This window comes from Entelurus aequoreus, linkage group LG09 (genome assembly GCF_033978785.1).
Source record: "Entelurus aequoreus isolate RoL-2023_Sb linkage group LG09, RoL_Eaeq_v1.1, whole genome shotgun sequence".
Classification (NCBI taxonomy): Eukaryota; Metazoa; Chordata; class Actinopteri; order Syngnathiformes; family Syngnathidae; genus Entelurus; species Entelurus aequoreus.
In genome coordinates, this window is record NC_084739.1 from 79936790 (window position 1) to 79955080 (window position 18291).

General features: G+C 39.6%; 1 protein-coding gene across 2 annotated transcripts in view; it reads right to left on the reverse strand.

Annotated features, from left to right (window-relative positions):
- Window positions 1-3207: 3207 nt before the first annotated feature.
- The window catches only part of LOC133657788 (pantothenate kinase 1-like), a 46324-nt gene continuing 31240 nt past the window's right edge, over window positions 3208-18291 (reverse strand). For both annotated transcript variants that reach the window (XM_062059519.1, XM_062059520.1), the window contains exons 6-8: window positions 15924-16047; window positions 14370-14495; window positions 3208-10511 (exon numbers count right to left, since the gene is read on the reverse strand). In XM_062059519.1, the coding sequence (XP_061915503.1) occupies window positions 10452-10511; window positions 14370-14495; window positions 15924-16047 (310 nt within the window). In that variant the 3' untranslated portion in view covers window positions 3208-10451. The remainder of the gene's footprint in view (window positions 10512-14369; window positions 14496-15923; window positions 16048-18291) is intronic.

Genomic DNA, 18291 nt, shown 5'->3' on the forward strand with positions numbered 1-18291 from the left:
GACATGACAGTTCCCCCCTTAAGGACATATTCCAGATGTCCCCAGAAAAAACTAAGAACCAGTTCAAAAGTCACGGAAGGGCGGAGGGAGGACTTGGTGGTGGGTCGCCAGGCCAAGTGTCCTCGAATCCACGGGGGACGAGTCAAGTGGCGGCGGCGAGTCAAGTGGAGGCGGCGAGTCGAACGCTGATGCAGGCGTGGCGGGTGACCATGGAACGGCCAGAAGGGCGAGAAGGCGGACGCGAGTGGCACCAGAACCCCGGCAGTCGACGTGTCCCACGCCTAAGTCCTGGGCGTCGCTGCTGTTGGTGCAAAGGGCGTCCATTAATTGGCCACTGAGGGAGCCGCGTGCGGGCGCCTGATGTCCGTTTGTGCGACAAGCCAGCTGGAGGTCGCAGAGTCGACGATGCTGGAGACGATGGCGGCGCCGTGGGACAGCTCGCCGGAGACGAGGACGATGGCGGCGCCGTGGGAAGGCCCGCTGGAGACGAAGAAGATGGCGGCGCCATGGGAAGGCCCGCCGGAGATGAAAAACATGGCGACGCCGTGGGAAGGCCCGCCGTAGAAACAAAACATGATCCGGGCAACGGATCATGACAAGTTTCTTGTACGTAGCAACTACTACTGTACCAGGTTTTAGCTGAAAAGTAAAACTAATTACCGTGCTGAAGCTAACTTAGCAACTGATGTAAACCGAGCGATTAGGCCAAAGCAAAACACAAATTAAACTGCATAAATGAAAGTAAAAAACATAAAAAGAGGGTTGATTTCAGTAATGCAGTAGAAGTTGGTACATATTTTCTACCAAAACATGGTCTTAGTTAATTAAAATAAGTCAAAGGGGCTTTTTGCAACATTTACACAGATGCCTTGAGGGTGCTAACTTAAGTATTTAAGCGTTATATTCGGCCTTCTTATGGTTTCTCGTACGCAATGACGTAATTACGTCCGTACCTAACACATGCACACGCATTAGCTCTAGGTGTTGTTAGCTAATAACGGCAATTTGGATAGCTAGCGTTAGCTGTCATTGAATATACATTCTATCAGGACCTGGAGTCGAACTTTTGCTTGCATGCAGAACGGCCCCAGCCTATGAACATTACATCACCACACCCAAGAAATGGGCACATACACCCCTCCCCCACCCCACGCCTTCACCACCACTTGTTTCCCCTCGGGGTGATAGACGGCTGGCAGAGCTTCATAGCAGCAATCGCCCTCGAGGGCCCCAACTCCCCGCCCATCTGTTGCGAGTCATCATGATTAAATGTAACGTGTTTGTGTGTGCATGGCATGGAAGTTTTTCCCCACTCCAGACTAGGCCCCCTTAGGAGCCCAGTCTAGATTGCATTTTTTTACTCATCTTCTTCCCCAGCGTTTTACCTTTTTCTTATCTTTTACGGGGCGCCTTTGGCGACCCATCAGCGTTCCTGTTCTGTAACCCTGTACACGGTTTGTCTAATCTTGAACGGGTTTGTGCTGAAAACATAGTTTCGTTGTACTTGTGCAATGACAATAAAGTCCTATCCTATCCTATCCTATCCTATCATAACACCAACATGAGTGCAAAATGTTTGTTGCTTCTCTTGGACCGTTTAGCCGTAAACATCAATCATTTTATTCGGATCGGTATAAAATGTTATTACATGAACTTTGTAATTGTGAAAAATATAGACGATTGCAAAACAAATATGTAATACAAGCTAGCCGGTGGTGTTCTTGTTAAATGTTTTGCTTTGAAAAACTGTGAGGAAGTTGCAAACAGCACCTTTAACTATTTGAAATACCTCAACAAGTTCAAATCAACAATATTATGTTTATAAGACAGCAAACGCTTATTTTACAGACACACACACACACACACACAATACAATGATTTGCAAATCCTTTTCAACTTATATTCAATTGAATAGACTGCAAGACAAGATATTTAATGTTTGAAACCAAATTTTTTTTTTTGCAAATAATCATTAACTTACAATTCAATGGCAGCAACACGTTGCAAAAAAGTTGGCACAGGGGAAATTTTACCACTGTGTTACATGGCCTTTCCTTTTAACAACACTCCGTAAACGTTTGGGAACTGAGGAGACCAATTTTTAAGCTTCTCAAGTGGAATTATTTCCCATTCTTGCTTGATGTACAACTTAAGTTGTTCAACAGTCCGGGGGTCTCTGTTGTCATATTTTAGGCTTCACAATGCGCCACACATTTTCAATGGGAGACAGGTCTGGACTACATACAGGCAGGCCAGTCTAGTACCCGCACTCTTTTACTATGAAGCCACACTGTTGTAACACGTGGCTTGGCATTGTCTTGCTGAAATAAGCAGGGGCGTCCATGACAACGTTGCTTGGATGGCAACATGTGTTGCTCCAAAACCTTTATGTACCTTTCAGCATTAATGGCGCCTTCACAGATGTGTAAGTTACCCATGCCTTGGGCACTAATACACCCCCATACCATCACAGATGCTGGCTTTTGAACTTTGCGCCTATAACAATCCGGATGGTTATTTTCCTCTTTGGTCCGGAGCACACGACGTCCACTGTTTCCAAAAACAATTTGAAATGTGGACTCGTCAGACCACAGAACACTTTTCCACTGTGCATCAGTCCATCTTAGATGAGCTTGGTCCCAGCGAAGCCGACGGCGTCTCCGGGTGTTGTTGATAAATGGCTCTCGCTTTGCATAGTACATACAGTAGGTTACGGTATGTAGCAACTACTACTACCACTGCTGTATCCGGTTTTAGCGAATAAGTACAACTAATTTCCGCACTGAAGCTAACTAGCTGTAGTTGGCATACTTAGCAACTGATGTAAAGCTAGCTATTAGGCTAAATAAAAAAACAGAAAAACACTAATTAAATTGAATAAATAAAACAAACAAAAACAACACTTACCAGTGTAAAAAGCAGAAATAAAAAGTAGTTGACACACTGAAACAATTAATATAAAAACTTGCTTTAGCTCACATGCTAACTAGCTATTCGCCATTAGATCTAGCTAAACTATAAATTTAGCTAATAAAAACCCAAAACTAATAAATCAAAGAAGTTACTAAGCTGGTAAAAAAAAAAAAAACACAAAAAAGTGAAACAAACATAAAACTAGCTCCAGGCTAATGTTGAATATGTTTTCACCCTTTGAACAAAATATTTAGTGTGCACGTAATAAAACCACTCAAAACACACAAATGTCATTCAGTTTCAGTTTTATTCCTTTTTTTTCTTCTTTTTTTTAGAAAAAAAAACTTCACTTCAGTACGTACACATTGCACATAGCAGAGCTTATTTTATTTTTTTTACATTTCTTTTTGTTTGTTAAAATCTTTTTCTCCATTTTTGGGGAGTTCAAAGCAGCGACAACAGCCAGCGCAAAGTTTCCCAAAACACAAACACATTTACGTTCAGTTCAAACACTCAAAGTCAAGAAGGTTCACTAAAATGACCTTTGAATTTTAGTATTTCACACCAGAGATTAATGTCGTATTAAAATTCAGGACACAACCTCTTAAAGAACAACAAAAAATGTGTGATCGGCGTACTTTGGGACATTTTTGGGAAGCCCGGCCCGTCGTTAAAACAGACTGTTTGCTGGTGTAGAATAGATCGTTATTCATATTTACAAAAGCTCTGTACAATACACACACACACACAAATAAAAACAATACAATTCCAGTCAAGCATTCCAGTTAAAAAGGCCGTTTTTCTCCATTAAAATAAAACCAATATTTGAATAAATCGAACAAAAACTTGTGCAAGACGGAAGGAGAGAAGGTCACATGGTGGATTACGTCACAGCTGACAAGATACTTTGAGAAATAGCAGGATTTGACGGTATAAAAGAGTGCTAAAACACTTTGTCCGCCGCTAATACGTGTTTATATATACATCAGCAGGACACACGGCGGTTATTGGCGGACAGAGGAACGAGAAGACGAGGCTAACTGCATAGCGTTATGCGGACGATGGTCCCAGCACTGTCGTTAGCGCTATCCTTAACAGCGATATCACCAAAGCCATTTTAAAAAATGGTAAAAAGTAGCAAATTCATCAGATTAGGTTGTATTAAATAGAATTTGACAAAGTATTGAATGAGTGAGAAGATACACGAGTCAGGTTTGGTGCAATGCTAACTGCAGGGCAACTTGTTAACGGGCTTTTCACAGCGAACCGGGAAGTCATCAAAAACTAAACAAAATTTTCGTACGGTGTGTTATAAATAGTATTCAATCACCAAAAAAAACATGGTTAATAAGGTATCAGGTTGAAATTACCACGGTATCAAACGAGTAGATTCCTTCGCATTAGATGTCGTATTCAGTGTTCGATCCCATTAAAATTTTGAAATATTCGTCCATGTTCTTTTTTTCTTCTCAAAATCGCCCACAAAGTACCCGTCCAGCTTTATAGTGTTCAAAAAAAATTTCACAAATGGCTAACTTTGTTAGCAAATTATTGTCAATGTGGCTAACATTGCGAGCGAACAAACAATGTAAATGATTGTTGAATGAACAAGCTGTAAATGTAGTACATGAATAACACAAGGCCTTAGAAGGGTATCACATTGAATTTGACGAGGTATCATTAGTGTGATTCTTGTGGAATTGTTGGCATTGTTAGCGTGGTTGCTAAGAATCATTAGCATGGTCGCTAACAGAGTACAGCCACAGAGTATCGAATCGGTTCGTCGATTTGAGTATTGTAACTAAGATGTCGACTTCATTTCGGTGGTCGTTTATTTACACTAAACCGTTTTTAACTGAGATTGCGCTACTATCAAAATCAGTCAAATTAATAGAAAATATAGCACATGTAACAAAAATTAACCGTTTTAAGATGAAAACAACATAAAAAGCTTGACGACCAATTTTGGTATCTAATGCCAAAATTATCGTAAATTAATTTTGCTAAATTAGGCCTAAAATTTGACAGTCCAGCATAATGTCACTCTGTTAGCAAATTATGACACATGTATCTCCATAGAAGATTAATTTGCATAATTTACATCATAACTAAACAAGTAGCTTTAAAATGCATACAATGAGCAGCCTCGAATGTGATACAACTTGGTACGTGGCATGTACCAACTGTTAGCATGCTAACAGTTAGCATGTTTCATGTACCAAATTATAGGACTCTGAGGTGTGCGGTGGCAAAATTGGCTACAAAAGTTAGCACGCTACCATTCGCAAAGTTAACAAGCTAATGTTAGCATGCTAACTTATAGCCAATTTTGCCGCCATACACCTCAGAGTCCTACAACCTAGCGACACATGCTAATTCTCAGCATGTTAATGTTATCATGCTAGCATGCTAACAAATAGCATATGTCAAGTATCAAGTTATGGTTAGCGTGCTAAATTATTTAGCCAATTTTGCCGCCTTGAACCTCAGAGTCATAGAACTTGGTATGTGACACATGCTAACTGTTAGCATGCTAACAGTTAGCATATGTCACGTGCCAAGTTGTATCACAATCGAGGCTAATCATAGAATGCTATTTGAAGCTAATTGTATATCATGCAAATGAATCACAGGCTAACTAATCCTGTTAGCTGTTAACATGCTAACATTAACATGCTAAGAGTTAGCATGTGTCACGTAACAAGTTGTAGGACTGAGGTGTATGGCAGAAAAAATTGGCAAAAAAAAAGTTAGCATGCTAACTATAACTTGGTCCTTGACATGTGATAACTGTTAGCATGCGTTACGTGATAAAAGTGACACCAAGTTATATGACACTGGGGTGTATGATGACAAAATTGACTTAAGAAACTTAGCATGCTAACAGTTAGCATATGTACCAAATTAAAAGTGAGTATTAATATTATTTTAGTAGCTGGTACCAAATGAGTTTGCAGACATGGTTCTATTTCAACAATAAACAGTCCGTAGTGTGGTTTAAAGGGCTCATTTCAGCTTCAAAATGCTTTCCAAGAGGAGAAAATGCCTTTGAGAGAACACGTAAACCATTGAAAACATAAAAAAAAATTTTTTTTAAATTATATGTTTATACAGTATCGTGTGGATTGTTGAGGTTGTTCCCCTTGGGGTACCGCGACAAAGCAGAGGGCTACCAGGAACGTGGAGAAGACACTTTGAGAGGACATGAAGGCATCAACACACACAAAAATGTAGCAAAGGGGACGGGGGTCAGCTTTGCCTTCACCCAGGCAAGGAAAAAAAGCCCCAATAAGAACACCAGGTTGGCTGCGTCACAGTTGAAAACAAAACAATTGCTCAAAAAGGTCGCGATGATGTGAAGCCAGCAGTCAAACGGCGATCAAGTCAATGGACGCCTCGACCACTTTTTTTTTGTCCTCAATTTATTATAAACCAGAGCCTTTCTTCCCGTCACTCGCGTATTCACTTGTGGGCCTCGACGCGATAAAAGCGTGTCAAAGGTTGTTAGGAAAAACAAAGAGGCGCTGCTGATGCGAGTGAAGACATTAGCATGAAATATCCGGGCCAATATGGTCATGACATAATAACACCTGGGAGGGTACACCAGCAAATAAACCTTCATAATTTATGACTTTAAATTCCATCCATCCATTTCCTACCGCTTGTCCCTTTTTGGGGTGGCGGAGGGTGCTGGAGCCTATCTCAGCTGCATTCGGGCGGAAGGCGGGGTACACCCTGGACAAGTCGCCACCTCATCGCAGGGCCAACACAGATAGACAGACAACATTCACACACTAGGGCCAATTTTAGTGTTGCCAATCAACCTATCCCCAGGTGCATGTCTTTGGAGGTGGGAGGAAGCCGGAGTACCCGGAGGGAACCCACGCAGTCACGGGGAGAACATGCAAACTCCACACAGAAAGAACCCGAGCCCGGGATTGAACTCAGGACTACTCAGGAATTATCTAATAAAATTCTAATAATTTGGTAACAAACTATAAATGGCAGCTGAGGACAGTGATCAAATTAGCCTATGCTAACAGGAGACATGCTAAACCGAGGGCGTGTTCGCAAAGTCAACAGAATCATTACGTCGTCTCCCAGTGACGTCGCAGTTTTAGTTTATAGGTCAAGACTGATGGCTTCACGGCATCGCAACACACGTGAAATAAGAGGGCGGGTGAGGTGAGTGGACCGCGGTTCCATTAAAGGTCCCCTATTATGTCAAAGTAAGGTTCCCACAGTAATATGTGTTCCCGGAGCTTGTTTTATCAGCACCAAACGTGGGAAAAATCCATCATCTTCACTTTTTGGCAAAAAAGAGACACAAAAAAAACGTCTTCTTAACGGACCATACTTGCCAACCTTGAGACCATATATATATATATATATATATATATATATATATATATATATATATATATATATATATATATATATATATATATATATATATAAATAATCTGTTCATGAATGAGTATATCCGTTCGGCCACCGTGTTCAATGGAGAAGTCTGATCTAGAAAATGTGCAGGCAGCATACCCCTTCGAGCTTCGAGCTGTCCTGGATGAACTGAAATAATTTTTTCCGATCATTTTGGAACTTGCAAGCGTACTTCTTCTTCTTACTCGTCGTCGCCATGTCTCTTCTTCGTTCTTCTGCTTCGTCTCTGTTGTGTTTTTGGACATTACTACTTGCCGTGGTTTTGAAGCAATGCATGATGGGAATCTGGATGTTGTGTGTCAGTGTATATAACGTGTCGGCTGGAATAAACACATGCTGAGAAATAGCTCCGTGCCTGCTTACTTTATGGGTTATAGATAAACCTATGGATAACGGAGACATATATAATAGTCTCCTTTTCAGGTGAGAGAGGACGCTAAAGGCAGTGCCTTTAAGGCACGCCCCCAATATTGTTGTCCGGGTGGAAATCGGAAGAAATTTGCGAGAATTTCGGGAGGGGCACTGAAATTCGAGAGTCTCCCGGGAAAATCGGGAGGGTTGGCAAGGATGTCACGGACACGATGCCGCCTCTAACCTGTCTGTAGCTAGAAAGCCCGTTTTTTGTGGGGAAACCCCCCTCCCCGCAAAATAAATTCAAGCTGCGGCGTGAACGTACGACGGATGCAATCTCGTCCTTTCCAATGCCCCGACCCACCATCTAAAATTCAGCAAGATCGGAGCATGTGGAAAGAAGTTATGCCATTATAAGTTTCCACCACACAGGGGCGATGTTGGTCATGATCAGTTTGGAAGGGGAACTCATCATTTAAGGTCAAGTAAGGTCAAGTAACAACATTTTGATGGTTGATTGCCAGGAGCAGTTTTTGTCGGCGGGCGGAGCAAATAGGCACTTACAGATCCAGCACGTCAAGGTGTCATCATCATCACTAATTATGACCAAGATCTGAATTTGTGGAACCGAGTTATAATTGTCGAACGCTTTGTGGCGAACCATCAAAACAGTTTGGCGCCATGCCACGCCCACTATGGCCTAGGCAAAAATCCTTCGCAATCTATCATCGGGCATCTGTCTAGTATCTGCGTGTGTGCCCACTAACGTTTTTTAACACACGAAAGAACTTAAAAAACGACTACAATGGCCGCCGTGCAGTGTTTGAACAGGTGAGCGAGACCACAAATCTTGCCAAAGAGCGCCCATGCGGTGTGCCGTTGTTCCTTTTTCTCCATGCGTGTCCTGAATTGTCCATGAATTGATTAACGTGGACCCCGATTTAAACAAGTTGAAAAACTTATTCGGGTGTTACCATTTAGTGGTCAATTGTACGGAATATGTACTGTACTGTGCAATCTACTAATAAAAGTTTCAATCAATCAATCAAAACTCATTAGCGTCACAGCTACAGACACAAAATGGCGTCTTCCCATTAGCGCCAACTAAAAGCCAAGGTTAACACTTCCACTACACTATACTGGCACATATAATAGCATAATACGGGACCTTTAATTGGATGCTAGCTGACATTCGTGTGTTGTTCGGAGGTATTTATGTGAAGAAGAAGGGTGTAAGCGGCGATGGCACAAAGCAGAAGGCGGTGGTTGTAAAAATGGGTCTTCGCATCAAACGTACAAGCTGAGGGTTGTCTCAGCGTCATCATCGGTTTACGTGCATCTTGGTCCGTGTTCCTTTAAACAGCCTCTAGAACAGGGGTGCCCGTACTTTTCCCCCCAGACTGACAAAAATCTAAGGATGTGAGGGCCATTTTGGTAGTTTGAAACCAGTAAAATATGTGAACTATGCTATTTCGGTACATAAGTTCGTCTGAATGCTGAAGGGCCAAAGCCGAACTGAAATGCTAACAGTTAGCACTTTAGCCTGATAGCGCAATGTAACGAAAATATGAGCAAAATGAGCTAGCATGCTAACAGTACTGCTTACCATTAACATTAGTGAAATATATACCTGCTTAATTAGCGAAAAATCTAGCATGCTACGATGCTAACTGTGACATCCATTAAGTACCAGAATATATTACTCTAAAGGTGTGTACCTGAAAAATGTGTTTAAAATGCTAGCCTGATAATGTCAGCATGCATCAAGTACCAAAATATGACTGAGGTGTATACTTACAAAATTTGTTTAAAAAAAAGCTAGCATACTTAATGTTAGCATGTAACAGGTATCATTCGTCAAGTAAGAAAATATTTGACGCCGACGTGCATACCTGCTCATTGTGCAAAATTAACAAAAATGCCCGCCTGCTAATGTTAGCATGCATCAAGTACCAAAATATGAGGTGTATACCAGCGTTAGCATGCTAACAGGTACTATTCGTCAAGTAACAAAATATTCGACGCGAGGTGTATACCTGCAAAATGAACAAAAAAGCTAGCATGCTAATATTAGCATGCGATTAGCTACTGGCCGCACTTTGAACACCCCTGTTCTAGAAGGACTACAGGAAGAGGGGGCGTCTTGGTCCGGAGATGGCACCATTAATTCTAGAACGTTACGGGGCTGGGCAAGAAGACGACAAGGGGGTGAAGAAGCACAAAAGGTGAGAATGAAGCCAGGGACAAGAGCGCTGGTCCTGCAGAGGCCGTCCGGTGTAAGGAGAAACAACAACAAAAAAAAAAGGCCGTGTGCAGTTTCCTTTAGGACCTGAAGGGGGCAGCTTGGGACTGCTTTAGGAGTTCCTGGTGAGGGAGTGTGGAAAAACTGCACTGTGAATGAAATACACACAGGTGGCGCCCTCTTGAGGACGTGATGCTACAGTAGCTCGTCGCACATTGTGAAAAACACACACTGTACCGGGGGGGGGGGGGGTTAGGCTCACAGGCAAGGACAGAGTTAATTAGCATAAATTAGTGATTAGAATATTCAAACCTCTACTAGCGAGTTCTTCTTATTTACACGAGAACCTAATGACTTTTCACACTTTCCACGCCTGTGTGTGTCTCGGCGGTTCCTTTTTGCAGCCGTTGCAACCGGGTGGCGGCGGCGGCGTTCGCAGCAGCGAGAGTTGATGACATCACAGCATTGAGGGAGGGAGGGGGGGAGGTGACATACTGGTGACTCACGGCTCCTCCGTCGTCTTGAGCAGCTCCATCAGTGCACCCACGGCGCCAAAGTAACCCTGACAGGACGCACACCGAGAAGTTAGCGCTCTTCTACCCCTGAACCGTCGCACGGAAAAGGGGGAAAATGTGTCAAGACATGCACCTTAACTAGGTTAGCTGTGCCATTATTTTTCTGACAAACGAGGGTTGTCCAGATATTTTGGTACCGGTCATACTCGCCAACCCTGAGACCTCCGAATTCGGGAGTTGGGGGTGGGGGTGGTCAGGGCCGGGGTTAAGGGGGGAGGAGTATATATATACATGTTTTTTAAATATATATATATATATATATATATATATATATATATATATATATATATATATATATATATATAAGAAATACTTGAATTTCAGTGAATTATAGCTATATATATATATATATATACATACATATATATATATACATAAAAGAAATACTTGAATTTCAGTGTTCATTTATTTACACATATACACACACATAAAAGTATGATCTACAAAAATGTGCAGGCAGCATACCCCTTCCCCTTCGAGCTGTCCTGGATGAACTGAAATTATTTTTTCTAATCATTTTGGAACTTGCAAGCGTACTTCTTCTTCTTACTCATCGTCGCCATGTCTCTTCTTCGTTCTTCTGCTTCGTCTGTTATGTTTTTGGACATTACTACTTGCCGTAGTTTTGAAGCAATGCATGGTGGGAATCCGGATGTTGTGTGTCAGTGTATTAACGTGCCGGCTGGAATAAACACACGCTGAGAAATAGCTCCGTGCCTGCCTACTTTATGGGTTATAGATAAACCTATGGATAACGGAGACATATATAATAGTCTCCTTTTCAGGTGAGAGAGGACGCTAAAGGCAGAGCCTTTAAGGCACGCCCCCAATATTGTTGTCCGGGTGGAAATCGGGAGAAATTCGGGAGAATAGTTACCCTGGAGATTTTCGGGAGGGGCACTGAAATTTGGGAGTCTCATTGGAAAATCGGGAGGGTTGGCAAGTATGGTACCGGTACCAAAATGTATTTCGATACGTTTCAAAATAAAGGGGACCACAAAAATGTCATTATTGGCTTTATTTTAACAGAAAATCTTATGATACATTAAAGCTATGTTCCTTATTGCAATCAACAAATCATTTTGGTCTTAACTAAGATAGTAAACATTCTAAACAACTTCACTTTTAGTAGTCTTTTTTTCTTTCTTAATTTGTCTGCTGACATATGCAGTAACATATTGTGTCATTTCTCATTCTATTATTTTGTCAAAATTATGAAGGACAAGCGGTATAAAATAGATTAATAATCTACTTGTTCCTTTACTGTTAATATCTGCTTACTTTCTGTTTTAACATGTTACATTAAATCATCACTTATTGTTCTGTTGTTTGGATACTTTACATAAGTTTTGGGTGATACCACAAATTTGGGTATCAATCTATTACCAAGTAGTTACAGGGTCATACATTGGTCGTAATTAAAGTGCTTCTGTGTCCAGGTACGTATTCCATGGGTTTATAAACAATAAAAAGTGACGATAAAAAATATTGTAATAGTATTTTTAGAACATTCACTGCAAAAACTGAAATCTAAGTAAGATTAAATATCTCAAATAAGGGTGATATTTGCTTATTTTCTGTCTGATAAGATAATTCTTCTCACTAAGCAGATTTTATGTTGGAGTGTTTTACTTGTTTTAAGGGTTTTGGTCCTAAATTATCTCAGTAAGATATTACAGCTTGTAGCTGAGATTTGATGACCTATATTGAGTAAAACATGCTTAAAACTAGAATATAAACTGTTGCAAAGCTGTGTCATCAACACTCACAAGTATAAAACTACTTTTTTAAAGTAATAATTTCTTACTTCAAGCATGAAAAAAATCATGATGCCGAGCGCATATCATTATGTCAAGATAATGGCACTAGCATTTACTTAATTTAAGAATATTTTTCAACATATTGAGAAAAAAGGTCTCATATTTGTTTTTTCTATCAAGAAAAGTGCACTTGTTATTAGTGAGAATATACTTATTTTAAGGTATTTTTGGGATCATTGAGGTTAGCTAATTTTACTTGTTTTGGAAAGTCTTCACAAGCCAAATTTTCTTGTTCTATTGGCAGATAATTTTGCTTAGTTCAAATAAAATACCCCTCCTTTTTGTATTTTTTTTCTTGTTTTTGAACACTGACTTTTTGCAGTGTTGTAGTATTGACTATAAACAGCTCTTGTACTTGGTATCCTTAGAATCAATGTATGTGTTGGATCCACCCGTTTGTTTACAATCAGGAGCGCTAGCTTGCTGTTAGCGGTTAGCTATTGCATCCTCCTACAATGAGTGATGAAGCATGTTTAGCTAAACCTCGTCCTGCAGGGATGATACTTGTGAGAAACGTAGTTTATTTGTCTCCATGGCGGCGAGGATTAGTTATTCAGAAGTAGCTAAAACTTTCCCGACTGCGAATGGACGTTAACAAGACCAAGAGCTAAGCACCTCTTGCAGTGTTTATAGCTTCAACTTTATCATTAGTTTTTAAGCCAAAACAAGTCCATTCTTCCTTTTCTATCTCCACGCTCCTCCTGTGTGTTGCCTAACATGCGCCTCTGCTCGTTTTACCAGCAATGTCACGATGTGACAAAAAAAACAAAGTACCGGTATTTTTCAGAAGCAGTATAGTAGCGTTTTTAATTAATTAGTACCGTACAACCCTGTGACAAACACAGCACAATTATGGAACCCAGAAAATGGACTTGAAATTTCTCACGCAGCTCAAAGTATTGTACAACAACACACTTTAGGGAAGGGGTGCCCTAAGTTTTTCCACTGATGGCTGCACTCTGAAAAATCAAAGCGTGTCAAAACCAATAATATATACATTTAATTTACCCTTTAGGGCTCCCCTCTAGTTTGATCTTGGGGTCTCGGTTATAAAAAAATAAGTCAAATATATATATTTTTTAACGCTCAAATCTCTGTATGAACTTCAGATCTATCTGTCGATATAAAGTTTTAAATTTTTTGTTGAAGGTTTTGTGCCCTTTTTGTTAAATAAAACCCTGTTTTTTTATGCCAAAAACACAAAATATGCAATAAGTATTTCAAAATGAAATATTTGATGTGAAGTAATTGGAGCCTTAAATAGGTCAATAATTCATAACAACATACATGTTTTAAATTCATTATTATTATTGAGCAATGACAGGTTTTTAAAGTCCCACTAAAATTCTCATAAAAGCGTTAAAAAAATAAATCCTACTTTCTTTTTACCTTTAGTGTTTAAATCTTTGAATCAACTTCAGATCTATCCTTTAATTATAAGTTTTATCACTTTTTGAAAATGTTTTTTTGTGCTTCTTTTGTCATAGAAAATTGAGGTGTTTTGTGTGTCATAAACACACAAAATACGCAATATTTTCCCCAATAAATATTTCAAAGTGGAATATTTGATGTAAAGTAATTGGAACCTTCACTAAGTCAATAATTCATAACAACATTGTTTTTGATTAATTGTTTTATTCGTCAACATTGCAACTTTCTCTTGTGACATTTTAGCTGTATGCTCTTTTATTTCACTTTTCTGTGCTTTTTTTGTAATAGTATTTTTAGAACAAGTTGAAAGACATGGCCGCCAACACGCAAAGGAGGCGGGGCTTAGAAACTAAATGTCTGTAAGTCATTGACAATTTATAAAGATTATCAATCAATCAAAGTTTACTTATATAGCCCTAAATCACGAGTGTCTCAAAGGGCTGCACAAGCCACAACGACATCTTCGGCTCAGATCCCACATCAGGGCAAGAAAAAACTCAACCCAATGGGATGACAATGAGAAACCTTATCACCGCCAATACAAAGCGGAGGAGTGTGTTTTCATTCCAGGTATAACAAAAATGGCGGTCTTACCTCATGCTCCAGGAAGAGCGCTCGTAGTTGTCCCTTGGACCAGAAGTCCATGGCGTAGGCCAGCAGTTTGGTGGAGACCGTGTTGATACGTAGGAAGTTGCCGACAAAAACAACACGTTCGATTTTCTGCACGACATCAAAAGTACGAAACTTGTCAGACAGCTTTGTGGAATGTACACCATACCTTATTATATAAAACTTTATATTTTGAAGTCATAATTATAACATCAATGACTGTTGACAAAATGCCCAAAATATATATATTTGTTTAAATTATGTAATAATTATATGTAAAAAAATTTTTATCTCTATAAACTTAGTCCAAGGGACATGTAACCAAATATTAACATTGCTGTATGTATACTTTTGACCCAGCAGATTTGGTCACATTTTCAGTAGACCCATAATAAATTAATAAAAGAACCAAACTTCATGAATGTTTTTTGTGACCAACAAGTATGTGCTCCAATCACTCTATCACAAAAAAATAAGAGTTGTAGAAATGATTGGAAACTCAAGACAGCCATGACATCATGTACTTCACAAGTGTATGTACACTTTTGACCACGACTGTATATGTATTTAAATCCGTTAACGGAGCAAAGTTTTTAATGTAATTGTATTTAATTTCTCATTTACAAGATATGATATATTTATTGTGCACCACTACTCATTATAGTAGTCCTCGTACTGTAATATTCATAATAACAATACTAATAATACTGGGTAGTACCATAATACAATTGTTGAATCATGAAAACTATTTTTTTTTAAATCTCTTCCTAAAAAAAGTATAATTTAATATAAGAAATATGATCATAAACACTACAATTGTATTGAATAAATCCCTGATAAATTATGTCTTTGGATTGCTGGTCAAATGTAATTTTTGAGTGGGATGGCGTGGCGAAGTTGGTAGAGTGGCCGTGCCAGCAATCGGAGGGTTGCTGGTTACTGGGGTTCAATCCCCACTTTCTACCATCCTAGTCACGTCCGTTGTGTCCTTGGGCAAGACACTTCACCCTTGCTCCTGATGGCTGCTGGTTAGCGCCTTGCATGGCAGCTCCCGCCATCAGTGTGTGAATGGGTGAATGTGGAAATACTGTCAAAGCGCTTTGAGTACCTTGAAGGTAGAAAAGCGCTATACAAGTATAACCCATTTATCATTTATTATTTATCATTTTCCAATTGTATACATTTAATGACTCATTTAAGTAATTATTGAAAGTATTTATTTATTTATTGTAATTCTTTTGCATTTGACCCTCCATATCTGTAAGCACATTCCCACATGCCGTATTCCTGCACTGTTGTTGACTCCATTGGCGTGTTTGCTGCAGCTCAGCGTGCCATGATAGCCCTGTACAATGCTGCTTGATCGCCATGCCACAAGGCAACACTGTAAAGAAGCTCATCGCACGCAGATAGAAAAAAATCACAGGCCAAGGCAGGCAAGTTTGCCCGCTGCTGCACGCCTTCAACGGCAGCGGCGCCTATAGGTGGCCGACATGCAAACAAAATCCATGTCGCTTTATTTCACGAACGTGTGCTTACCTCGTTGACGGCACACATGCGTGCTATGGATCCGATGTTGTTAGTGATGGTGACCAGCATGGCTCGGGCCAGGTCCTCCTTGCTGATGGTATCGCGCTTCTCTTTGCTCATCATGTGACCAAAACTGCACAGAAATATGTCAAAAATGTAAACGCGTGGAACATGCACAACAATGACAAACTTTCGAGCTTTTACCCTTTGCATATTTAGCATAATCATGAGGAGGGCTGGGCGATTTGGCTGAACACTATCAAATCGCTAATTATTTATATTTTTTATGACCTATCAAAAATAAGGACCAGGAGAAATACAAATTAATTGTAAACATTTTTATTGAACATGTAAGCTTCCTTAATTATAAATCCTCTTAGCTTTTAAGGAAATGTCAACACAAACAAGGAAAACAATCAGTGTTAACAAAATTGTAAAATCACATTGACGACTTCACGATAAGCTCTTAAAATAAATAAAATAAAGAATATGTAAGAATAGCTTAATAAAGTGTAAAAAAATAGTGCAAAGTGTGAAAATGTAAACATAGAGAAACCTGAGAAGATTTATTTACTGCATGCAGCTGAGATAGGCTCCAGCGCCCCCCGCGACCCCGAAGGGAATAAGCGGTAGAAAATGGATGGATGGATGTTTAGTGCCAGGAAGATATAGCTGTGCTCTAAAGGGTGAGCACTTGGTGGGGACGAGCGCTTTGCATAATCTATAGACCAAATTGGTCTGACAGTGGACCGTTTTTTAAAAAATCCCCAAAACTGCCATACTGTCAATGTGACTTTTCCTGTTTTATCCGCAATTTCTTCGCTCTCTGCAGCACTTATTTCTAGTTTCCCCTTCTCATTCAAAAACCAACCGTGAGACGACAAGATGGAGTAACCAAACTTCATAGTTGATACTGTTACCTGATTGGCTGTTAGCGTGTCACTTCCACTGATCAGTGATGACTTCTTGCATTGCCGAAAACAAGTGCCTTTGTTCACGCGACCAACCTTGCTTCGCAACTTCTGGTTTCTTCCGACGAAAGTTTTATCTAGTGCATTTTTTAATAATATCGAATAAATGTCTAACGCGATACATATTGATCTCGTTTCATCACTCAGCCCCAATTAAGAGTACTTCTGACTGTATGTGTTGTTGTTGGAAGACCACAAAAAGAGATTAGAATGTGGCGATAAAACAGGTTTTTGTTTAACTTTGCTTTATGGATCAACCTTTGAGCCGAGTGTTACCAAAGACAGATTAAGAAGATGGACTGACAGTCAAAGGTCCTGCCGTGTTTGTGTGGGATTATTGGCTTAGACATGCATTGTATTAGTGAACAGTTGCACGATTAAATCAGACATTTTAAATGCCTATTGGTTGATAAACATACCCTTTAACATGCATCATACACATAAGAAACACATTTTAAATGATGTTGCACACATTAAGAAACAATTATAGGCATACAGTATGTATTATTTTGTAGTTACATAACATCTTGTCAAAGCATCTTCCTGCTGGAAAATTTGAAAAGAATTGGCGAGTGGAACAGCGTCCTCTGCTGGATTTATACAGTAGTTGCAGCACTCCTTGTCCTCTGCCGATAGTGCCGCCAAACTACTTTCTATTTGAGTTGCCATTAGAAAAAATATTACTGTGTTTTCCGGATTATATATACGCCACACTCACTTATTTTTAGAAGAAAAAAAACGTTTTCCATAAATTAGCCGCACCAGACTATAAGCCGCAGATATATACGTTGTGAAATGAGTTATTTACACAGAAATATTTTGTAAGTGTTTATTTACAAAACTAAATTGTTTCCAAACGGTGTCTGTAACACGGCAGTAAAACGGCTGATCAAACAAAACAGAAGTCATCGTCATGGACCCCCTAGCAGCGCAAGCTAGCTCTCCAATCAGCTAAACAGACTCTATAACTCCACTGTGATGTTTTGGGGAATTTACGAAACTAAAACAATACAAAAAGAATGCCATTGTAAATTAATAATAGGAACACAGACACGGACACAAAAAAAAAATGAAAATGTGGCTTATCAACGCCTACAGCTGTCAGCACTAAAAGATGAGCCTATTTTGATGCTAAGATAAATGTCATGTTGTATTATTTTTTATTATATTGTATATGTATTGTGTGCTTTTTTTCTTTTTCTCTCTTTTTCTTTTCTCTTTCTTTGAAATTGTAAATTTTACTGCCCTTTTTTGCATCATGGCCAGGGGACTACAGATTAAAACTAGTCTTCTGGCTAATTCTGGCTTTTTTAACCATGTGTAGTCATGTGTTTTATGAAATTGCATTGTCCCCTTTGAAATAAACTAATCTTAATCTTACTTGTGTTAGCATATTAGCTCATGCT